Here is an 11,834-nt window from a genome sequence, read left to right on the forward strand (position 1 = left end):
TGATCTGGTTATACCAGCTTATTAAAACATAACATGCAAGTTTGATATGTATTAGGCAACTACTATTATAAATAGAAAAGTTTTTATTCCTAAGACATATAGATATAGATAGATATAGATATAGATAGATATAGATATATAGATAGATATCTGACAGATATCTATATCTATATAGATAGATATCTGACAGATATCTATATCTATATAGATAGACATAGGTATAGATATCTGTCAGAAATCTATCTATATATCTATCTCTATCTAGGTATATCTAGATAGAGATATAGATATAGATATAGATATAGATAGCTACATAGATACATAGATATTTAAAAGTCAGCCAAATAGGAAAATTAAGGTTGAAGTAAATCAATCTTAATTACATATAGAAAATCACTTTTGACATAACTTTAGGATGAGGGTAATAACCTGTCATAATCATGAAATGAAGGAGATTGTATTAGGTAATGCGTTATTAGGGTTATCTCAGAATTCTGACTACCACACTAAATCAGACACTGCAACACATAGCACTCACATTCTTTGTATTTTTTATTACCAACCTTCAGTTACAGTATCATCCCCAAAGTTAACTTGTTGCTTTGTGTTTATTTTTATGCCATCATAAAATTTGGGTGGTCTTAAATGCTTTTGTTTTTATTGTTTCAATTTTGGAGAATACATGAAATAGCTCAGGTTTACATGGCTGACAGGATCATATTAAATCCCAAAGCTTTCTTTTTTTTCAATCTTTTTAAAATTTAAATTCAATAACCAACTGCAAAGTAACCACTAAAGCTAAAACCAATCCCTAAATTCAAGTTAGTTAACATATAGTGTAGAACTATTTTCAGAAGGACAATTTAGCGATTCATCACTTACGTATAATACCCAGTGCTTATCCTAACAAGTGCCCTCCTTAATATTCATCACCCATCTAGCCCATTCCCCCACTTCCCCTCCAGCAATCCTGAGTTTTTCTCTATACTTAAGAGTCTCTTCTGGTTTGCTTTCCTTTGTCTATGTCTTATTTTTCCTTCCCTTCTCCTATTTCATCTGTTTTGTTTCTTAAATCCCATATAAGAATGAAATCATATAATATCTGTCTTTCTCTGACAGACTTATTTCACTTAGCCTAATACATTCTAGTTCCACCCATATCATTGCAAATGGCAAGCTTTCATTCTTTTTGACCACCAAGTAATATTTCATTGTATATATGACCACCTCTTTATCCATTCATCAGTCAATGGACATTTGGGCTCCTTCCATAATTTGGCTATTGTTGATAGGTCTTCTATAAACATTGGGGTGCATGTACCCCTTTGAATCAGCATTTTTGTAACCTCTGCATAAAGTGTGAAAATGCTGGATCATATGATAGTTTTATTTTTACTTTAAAAAAATTTTTTTTTTCAACGTTTATTTTTATTGGGACAGAGAGAGACAGAGCATGAACGGGGGAGGGGCAGAGAGAGAGGGAGACACAGAATCGGAACTAGGCTCCAGGCTCTGAGCCATCAGCCCAGAGTCTGACGCGGGGCTTGAACTCAGGGACCGCAAGATCGTGACCTGGCTGAAGTCGGACGCTTAACCGACTGCGCCACCCAGGCGCCCCTATTTTTACTTTTTTGAGGAACCTCCATAATGTTTTCCAGAGTGGCTGTACCAGTTTGCATTTCCACCAATAGTGCAAAAGTGTTTCCCTTTCTCCACATCCTTTTTAACATCTGCTCTGTCCTGAGTTGTTAATTTTAGCCATTCTGACAGGTGTGAGGTGGTATCTCATTGTGTTTTTTATTGTGTCTCCCTGGTGATGAGTGATATTAAGCATCTTTTTCATGTGTCTGTTAGCCATTGGGTGTCTTCTTTGGAAAGTATCTATTCATGTTTCCTGCCCATTTCTTCACTGTATTATTTGGAAAAACAAAAGCTTTCCTTTAGAGGTTTTGAACAGGAGGATGTAGCAGTCACAGCTACAGACAGAAGACCAAATCTATATCTATATCTATATCTATATCTATATCTATATCTAATCATCCTCATCCTGAATTGGAGATCCAATTTATTCCCAAATTTTTTGACAATACTTGCAGCCATGTTCATAACCCTTAGAGAAGAGACTGGAATATCTTATCCATAGAAGTTGACCAGCAGAAGATAATAAAGTCACAGACCCTAGTATGTATGTGTGTGTGTGTGTGTGTGTGTGTGTGTGTTTTTTAACAGAACCTAATATTTTCAATTTTTTGGAGGACAAGAAGCCAGAGGCACCATAAGAATGTCCTGAAAGAAAGGGACAAAGCAGCAAGAAACTGCTTTCAGTTTCATTCCCAGGTTGGTGGGCCGCCAGGGCTGCTCGTTCTCTCCAGAAGGCGTCATATGGGCACCAGGCCTGGGGTGAAGAATGTTTTGTCTGGTGCCAGATGTACTCATGACCCAGTATGGAATACACTGCAGGTGCATGGCTTGTCAAGATGCCAAATACTATGTTGTATGTGCCTGTTGTTACCAGACAATTTGCAAAACTAAAAGAGACTTGAGCCAGGGGACCGATGCTTCGGCTCCTGGAGAGTCTTAGCCCCCTGCTTTCCAATTCTCTCATCACCGCACCTTTAGGACCTGTCTCTCTACAAAATTTCTCACAATACAGTGAAATCCCCAATTGATACTTATATTAGCTACCTATAACAAGCTTTGCCTTCCTCAGAACTTTATTTGAGTGGCTCACTCACCTAATGAGCAGAGAAGTATCATTAGATACTTAAGGAGATTCATTATCAAGAAAAATATAAACCCAAATAAACAAAAAAGTGAAACTTGGAAGAAACAAACACAGGGCAAGAAGAATAATTAATGTTAGAGAAATTAATTTTAATATATATGAAAGAAAATATAAAGTGAAAAAAAGGGTATGCAGAAATTTAATTCATAAAACCAAAATATAGTCTTGTTAATTAAAAATGTGATGACTAATTAAAAATATCAATAGAAGGGTTAAATGATCAAAATGAAGAAATATTCATGAAGGTAGCATAAAAACACAAAAGAATAAAAATAAGATATAAAATAGAATTTATATAGAAGATTCAATATTGAGTAATAGCAGTTTTATAATTGAAGAACAGAGAAAATAGAAGAAAGACATAATCAATGCGATGAATCAAGAATATTTCCCAGAGCTAAAAATCATGTGTGGTCACATTAAAGAGCTTCCTGAGACCCTTGAGGTCAGTAGATGAAAAAAAAATGTGCTATTTGGTATGCTCAAAATACATAATAGATTCACATGCCCCTCTAAAAAGAAAAATGTGTCAGGGACCAGAATGACATTCAACTTCTTAATAACAAACTGAAAGATAATTGGGCACATTTTAAAATCTAATAATATATCTAGCCAACATTTTATTCATGCCCATCACCCATTTAACCCATCCCCCACACACCTCCCCTCCAGCAACCCTCAGTTTTTTCTCTGTATTTAAGAGTTTCTTATGGTTTGCCTCCCTCTCGGCTTTTATCTTTTTTTTTTTAATGTTTATTTATATTTGAGAGAGACAGAGTGTGAATGGGGGAGAGGCACAGAGACAGACTGGGACAGAATCTGAAGTAGACTACAGGCTCTGAGCTATTAGCACAGAGCCTGATGCAGGGCTTGAACGCATGAGCTATGAGATCATGACCTGAGCTGAAGTCCAATACTTAACCGACTGAGCCACCCAGATGCCCCTCTCTGTTTTTATCTTTTTTTTAATTTTTTCCTTCCCTTCCTCTATGTTCATCTTCCCCCTCCTAAATTCCACATATGAGTGAAATCATATGGTATTTGTCTTTCTTTTTTTTGCTTAGCTTGATACACTAATTCTATCCACATCATTGCAAAAATATGTCATTATTTCATATATATATATACCACATTTTCTTTATCAGTTCATCAGGTGATAGACATTTGGACTGTTTCCATAATTTGCTATTGTTGATGTGCTAGTTCAAATTTATTCAGTGAGATTTTGTAATTAATGCATTAGTGCATGTGTGTTGACTCTCCCTTTTCAAATCCAAAAGAAATTAAACAGTAATTCATATTCTTTACTATGTCTATGAAAATAGACTGCTGTGTCATTTCCCATAAACTGCCCCATGGAAGAGCTCCAGATGTTATTTGAGCCTTCATTCTACTGGTTCTGTGGAAAAGGGGAAGATAAATGAGACATTGCTGTGCTGTAACTTCTAATATGGGGATAGCTATGTGTTGCTTGTTTTTGATAGTAAATTTCTGCTTGAAAAAGAGAGAACTAAATGGTTTATCCAGTTTATAGAAATTATGAATTAATTTTTGGCTAAAAGGAAGTTATAAGGACATTTCCAATCATGACAAAACAAAACAGAAGAAAACAAACCTCAGGTTTCCTCATTTTCTATCATAGGCAGAGCAAAATATATTTATACATGTTTGGTATAACTTTATATATTATATATTTGGTATAACTGTATACACACACACACACTCATATATACATATACATATATATACATATGTATATATATATACATATACATATACATATACATATATATATACATATATATATACATATATATATACATATATATATACATATACATATATATATACATATGTGTGTATATATATATATATATAATGTTATATATTTATTATAGTTATACCAAAGCACAGAAGTATGATTGATTTCCCCTTGTGACTTCTGCTTCTGAACCTTCCAATTTATACACTAATGATTCCTGGGAATTTGAAGTCTCCTGAGGCATTAAAATCCCTATTATTCTACATCCTCTCTGCAATGTTTCCCAGGCTTCTCTCCAGAGTAATGATCATGTCATCTCCATAAAAACCTTTCTATAGCGCAGTTTAGGTCCTTTGGAGTTACATAGGAAAGGACAAAGCTCAGAAGATATTCCCCTTATCTCTCTCTCCCATGAATTGCTCTCATGATTTATGACATTGAGTAGAGTCACCCACAACCCACCAGTTTTAAGCTGGACCTCTTCTGGGGAAAAGATCAAGAAGATAAATGGCAGGTAGAAATCACAAACCAGAGTAATTTGCTGGAGTTAAACCATCTATAAACAGACAACTTTAGCTTCTTTGATTCTACACTTGGCAATATGCCACCAAAAATAGTAAGGATCTGCATATTGTATTTCTTCTGACACTTTGTTCAGTTCTCAGAGTGTCCATTAGTTTTCTAATTCACAACATTCTTTGAAATACTTCAGAAGGTACAGATACACACACACAAATAGAGAAGCACCAACTTGGTTCTTAGAGAAGTTAATTTAATGATGTCAGGACATACTTGGAAATTAGCACATGGCACACATTGGCCAATTCAAATAGATATAAAATTGTATAATTATAATTTATTTCTATTGGAATTATCTTATAAAATACACTACATAAAATAAATATTGAATTATACTTCAAATAAAATAACAGGTATGCATATGAAAAATCATACAAAATAGAATGAGTAAAACATAGCCACATCAGTGACCCATAGAGTAAAGAAGATATTTTTAAAGTTTATTTATTTTTGAGAAAGAGAGAAGAAAGAGAGCAGGGGCTGGAGGGCAGAGAGAGAGGGAGAGAGAGAATCCCAAGCAGATCTCACGAATCCTGAGCCAATATTTAGAGACAGACGCTTAACCAACTGAGCCACCCAGATGCACTCAATACAGAAGATTTTTAACTGCAGTAAGTTAATCAAAGAAAATGACCTGAAGAAATAGTATGAATTAAACTTGAAATTAACTGACAGGCAAAAGTAAGGAGAGAAAGCAGAAAGGCATTCCTAGGTGACAGAATTTGTGAAGGAAAAACAGCAAGGACAAAACCAGGCATAACATAGAAAGTCATTTTATCATTCAAGACCAAGACAAGATATAGTAACTGGCTGTAGTACAAAATTTGGATGTGGGAAAGACAAAAACTGAGGTGCTAAAATTGGAAGCTAAAGTAATATGAATGTACAATCAAAACATTTTATTGATATTATGGGTAATCAGGCACCAGGAACCCACTTCTGTCACTGCCACCGAGCTAATTATGTTCTATAAACAGCAGTGAAATACAGCATTTTTTTATATTACATGTATAAAGATAACTATGACATTCACAATGTAGTCCAAATAACTAAGTTTCCTGGCACAAAGTGATTATATTTTATAGTATAACTTAATTGTGTATGTATATAATAACTATGTATGATATGTATAACTACATAAAATAAATAGATATATAACTATGTATATGAACACATAAATATATAAATTGGAGATTCACAGACAACAATTGAATCTTGAAAAAAATATGTGATGAAATTGTCCAGTAGTGATAAACCAGATAAGGAAATTATACATAGATATAAAAACATACATGCCACAGAGTTTGTACAATATTTAACTCCAGAGTAGTAACTGGGAGACAGGAGATACCTAGGATACTGTTAAGGAATTAAGTTTAAAAATAAGCTAGTGCAAATTGTAGGGCTTTTGAAAACCAAGCTAGATTTGTAGAGTATTCAATAGATAAGTAAAGAAAATATTTAAACTTTTTGGGAAGAAAGGGATAATTTTAAAGAGTGACTAAAGATCACTAGCTATGGGAAATTTAAGAAGAGGAAGAATTGAAGGTGGAGGGAAAGAAAGGAGGAAGAGGTCAATGGACATAAAGCCAAAGCCAGGGTTAAATGCATGAGTAGACAGAGTCAACAATTATACACATTGTGATTAAACAGGGAATTAGGTGATATTCTTAAGTACAAATTATTAACAATTTTAATAATTGTTAAACTATTAAGAATTATTATAATTGGGGTTTTCTGACCGTCCCCATCTTGAGAGGATCCTCTTTGTGGTCATTCTGTCATTCTTCTATAGTTTTATTCTTTGGACACCAAAAGATTTTATGTTCTCAAAATAAATAAAATGCTTATTTATTTATTTATTTTTTATTCATTCATTCATTCATTCATTCATTTATTTATTTATTTGAGATAGCATGAGTGGGAGAGAGGGGCAGAGGGAGAGACAGAGAGAATCTTAAGTACATTTCACTCTCTGTGCGGGATCCCATGCAGGGTTGATCCCACACCCCTGGGATCATGACCTGAACATAAATCAAAAGTTGATGCTCAATTCACTGAGCCACCCAGGCACACCTATTTGTTTATTTATTAACTTACTTTATTTACTTATTTTTATTTTCTTCAAGTATTTTCTTGTTAAATATTAGTAATGTGGAGTTTAAAATTCTATTTTATATAAAAATTTGAGATTAGGGTTTTTTTAATGATGATTTAAAGAAAATCACTTTAACCTATATGACATTTAAAGATAGTGTTTTAATTAACTGGGCTCTGATCTACTACCACTTTTGGCAAATGGCCAAGTCTTAGGAAATGGTGGTTTGTAACCAAATGGCACAAACAATAGGAAACCAGAAAAAAATAAAAATGAAAATAAAAGATTTTTCCAGCATGGACAAAATTAACAGTGATAAGAAAGAAAAGAGGAATAAAAGAGCAATTTCCCCATTTTTTTTCAAGGACCTAACCTTTCATTTCACTCTGATATACAAAACAACAGTAATCACTAACGAAGGAAAAAACAAAAAAATAAGGAAGCCATATTTTAATAGTTATTTCACTTAGTTTGTCATGAATTTGTGTAATAAAATTTTATCTAACTTTTCCCAAATTCTAAAAAAAATAGGGTTAAATATATCTGCTGGAACCACTGGGAATTTATTAAACTATTGCAAAAAAAAAACCAACTAATTAACATGTGAATCAAAGAAAATGATCTGCAGAAATAGTGTGAATTAAACTTGAGATTAAGTGATACATGAAGATATGGATAGAAAGTAGAAAGACATTTCCAGGTGACAGAAAATGTGAGGGAATGAGAATACAGGGCAAATACCAGTGATTGGAGTTGTAATATGAATGTGATATAATCATTTACATCTTCAAAAACTGGATTTGGAATGGAGAGCGGGGGTGATTCAAGAGAAGTAAATACACAAGGCACTGTATTACCTTGTGAAAAGTATGATATCTGGGCATGACTAGGTTAGATATTCAACTTCTAAAAGATTGATCATAGAGGACAACTGACATCATGATCTCCGGTAGTATCGAATAGGTGGATAAATTCACATCTGGTCCTGGTAATTAAAGATCATAAGAACCAGAGAACCCAACATATGCTCTCTCAAACCTGACATATTAGGGATATATATTTGGGGAAAGGTGAAATTTCACAGGAATCAATGACTGCCAATTGTTATCAACCACTTCGAAGCAACTTCAGGAATATTCAGAAAATGTATTCACTGAAAAGGAAAGAAAATGAATTTCTCTTAGGATGATATCACGACTTTCTACCTAGAGTAAGGGGCAGTACAAATGGACATGTCTTGCTTGTTCACATATAGCCTGGATCAGTATATTTAAGAACTAGAGGAAGAATGCACAAATTTTCTATTAAAAAAAAAACTATCTTATTAAAGTTTTGTGAGATACTTACATATTCTAAAGATATTGTCCATTTTCAGGAAAATGTCTGTAGTACATGTCAGTTTATTCTTTATTCTTTTTTCTAATTAATAATACTTATTTCTTAATTTTCATCAAATATTTTGTATTTTTAAAAATGGTATTCAAGTTTTATGTTCTGTTTTGAATAGATTACTGATGACAATTATAAAACTTTCCATCTAGTTGTTTCTATTTTTTAAGGTTTTAAGATATGCACACAGATATGCACACAGGCTTTTATTATAAGTTTCAAAGATTGTGGCATAAAGAGTGGCTAATGGCTGTGAAATACTTTTTCCCCCAATTTCCCATTCTCCTGAGGTACAGTAGAGATGGATGGAACAAATGACAGCACTCAGGGAAATTTCATCCTTTTGGGGTTTTCTGACCGTCCCCATCTCGAGAGGATCCTCTTTGTGGTCATCTTGATTGCATACCTCCTGACTCTTATGGGCAACACCACCATCATCCTGGTGTCCCGACTGGACCCCCACCTCCACACTCCTATGTACTTCTTCCTCACCCACCTATCTTTCCTGGACCTCAGTTTCACCACCAGCTCCATTCCTCAGCTGCTCTATAACCTGAATGGCCATGACAAGACCATCAGTTACACAGGCTGTGCCATCCAGCTCTTCCTGTTTCTGGGTCTGGGTGGTGTGGAGTGCTTGCTCCTGGCTGTCATGGCATATGACCGGTTTGTTGCAGTCTGCAAACCCCTGCACTACCTGGTGATAATGAATCCGCATCTCTGCATGGGCTTAGTGTCCCTTGCTTGGGGCTGTGGTGTGGCCAACTCTTTGATTATGTCTCCAATGACTCTGTGGTTACCCCGCTGTGGATATTGCAAAGTAGACCACTTCCTGTGTGAGATGCCTGCCCTGATTCGGATGGCCTGTGTCAATACAGCTGCAATTGAAGGCATTGCTTTTATCCTGGCAGTGGGCATTGTGCTGTCACCTCTGGTGTTTATCCTGATATCCTATGGCTACATCGTGAGGGCTGTGTTAAGTATCCAGTCATCTTCAGGGAGGCACAAAGTCTTCAACACCTGTGGCTCCCATCTCACAGTGGTCTCCCTTTTCTATGGAAACATCATCTACATGTACATGCAACCAGGAACCAGCTCCTCCAAGGACCAGGGAAAGTTTCTCACTCTTTTCTACAACATTGTCACACCACTCCTGAACCCCATGATCTATACCTTCAGAAACAAAGAGGTGAAGGGGGCACTGAGAAGATTAGTTTTGGGAAATCTGTCTTTAAGGAAGAGATTATAACCTAACACAATGATAGCAATGATTTCTTATGTTAATATCCTACACTATATTGATCTTGCATTACTACCATCTGCTAGAGTTTGGGAATATTTCATCACAAAGTTTATGGCCCATCTTTAGTTTTCTTTTGTGCAAGTCATGCAGGAGTATATAAATTATAATATTCAAAAATGGTTATTCTCAAGGAATATCTGTTGACCATTACTAATGTACAAATATCTAGATGGTTAACATACTATACTAAAAAACAGAGCCATGTTTTCTAGTCAGTCTAGAAAGGAAAGAGAGAAAATTGAAATGAAATTTCTTTTACCCAGACTTTCTGAAATGTTTAACCATTATAGAATATTGAATATTTTATTATAATCATTCACCTTTACAAATTTTGATAAGATCTGTCAACATGGATAATAATTTATATTTCACTATCATTGTCCTACAACAAAAGCAACAAAAACAACAAAACACTCTCACAGAAAAATGTAGCTAATATTCCTTATTATCTATTTAATGATTCAATAGCAATTATTGAATGGCTTTTGTATTGCAGGCACTGTTCTAGGTGCTGGATTAAAGCTTTGATCAAAACTGACAAGGTCCCTTGGGGTGCCTGGGTGGCTGAGTCAGTTAAGCGTCTGGCTTTTGATTTCAGCTCAGGTCATGATCTCATGGCTACTTTGTGAGACCAAGCCCTGTGCTGGGCTCTGCACTGACAACATGGAGCATAGTTGGGAATCTCTCTGTCCCTTTCTCTTTGCTCCTCCCTGCTCCCTCTCTTCTCTCTCTCAAAATAATAAGTAAATAAATAACACTAAAAAGAAAAGACTGACACGATCCTGGTTTTGTGAAATTTAATTATTAATATCTATGCTGGTGACAATAAATGACAAAGAATAAAGCTTTCATTGAGTGATAATGTAAATAAAATTAAAAATATGTATACATATATATTGACATTTATATTGATATCATGGGAAGTAATCAAGAAGTTGGGAAAGGTGGAATGTTCTGGGAAGGTCTCTATGGAAATACTATTTTAATCACATCCAGAGGATGAAAATGAAGACCTGTCACAATCATTCCAGAAGAAGGGATGTTAAATTTAAATTTTGCCATGTAAGAGGAGGCTTGGCATACTTTGAGTCAGAAGAATGGTCATTGTTCATGGAGTGGGGTTCTTTTTTTTTTAAAAAATTTTTTTTTTTTTTTCAACGTTTATTTATTTTTGGGACAGAGAGAGACAGAGCATGAACGGGGGAGGGGCAGAGAGAGAAGGAGACACAGAATCGGAAACAGGCTCCAGGCTCTGAGCCATCAGCCCAGAGCCTGACGCGGGGCTCGAACTCACAGACTGAGCTCACAGACCGCGAGATCGTGACCTGGCTGAAGTCGGACGCTTAACCGACTGCGCCACCCAGGCGCCCCATGGAGTGGGGTTCTAGAGAGATAATAGTGGAGATAGAATCAAAGAGGTAGACAGAGAAGGCCAGAGCATGAAGAATCTTACAGGTAATGTTACAGACTAAGGCAAGAAGTAGTGGAGAAAGTAAATAATATGATTTTTCAATTTCACAGGTCCACTCCTTCTGTTGTGCAGAGCATGGAAGTTTTGGGACAAAGATGAGGCAAAACAGACTATAGCAGTAAATGAGACAACAGTAGCTAATGGTTTGCAATAAACAGTATCAGTGAAAAGAGTAAATTTATAATCAAAGATGTATTTTAGAGATCAAGCCAGGAGTATTTTCTAATGGAACTTGTAGAGTGAGAACTGATTAGGAATTAAGAGTGATGTAATTTGCAATTTGTAATTTTAGCAAGCAGGTGTTGATTAGAACCTTTTCTGGAATGGGAGTGATTGAAGTAAAAGCAAATATACAGTTGGGGTAGGGATTCAAATGTTCTTTTTTAGACAAATTATGTTTAGAATAAAGAAAAAACAGTCAGACAAGGATATCAATGTGGTAGTTAT

General features: G+C 35.1%; 1 protein-coding gene across 1 annotated transcript; it reads left to right on the top strand.

The window, feature by feature from the left end:
• Positions 1–8,914: 8,914 nt before the first annotated feature.
• Positions 8,915–9,862, top strand: LOC124508990 (olfactory receptor 2W3-like). The gene has a single exon (XM_047075678.1). It carries the CDS (start codon positions 8,915–8,917, stop codon positions 9,860–9,862), a length of 948 nt encoding a protein of 315 aa, XP_046931634.1.
• The last annotated feature ends 1,972 nt before the right edge of the window (positions 9,863–11,834 follow it).

The sequence above is a fragment of the Lynx rufus genome, unplaced genomic scaffold (genome assembly GCF_022079265.1).
Source record: "Lynx rufus isolate CCGP_SWC_20201006 ecotype Redwood Valley unplaced genomic scaffold, mLynRuf1.p SCAF_1, whole genome shotgun sequence".
NCBI lineage: Eukaryota > Metazoa > Chordata > Mammalia > Carnivora > Felidae > Lynx > Lynx rufus.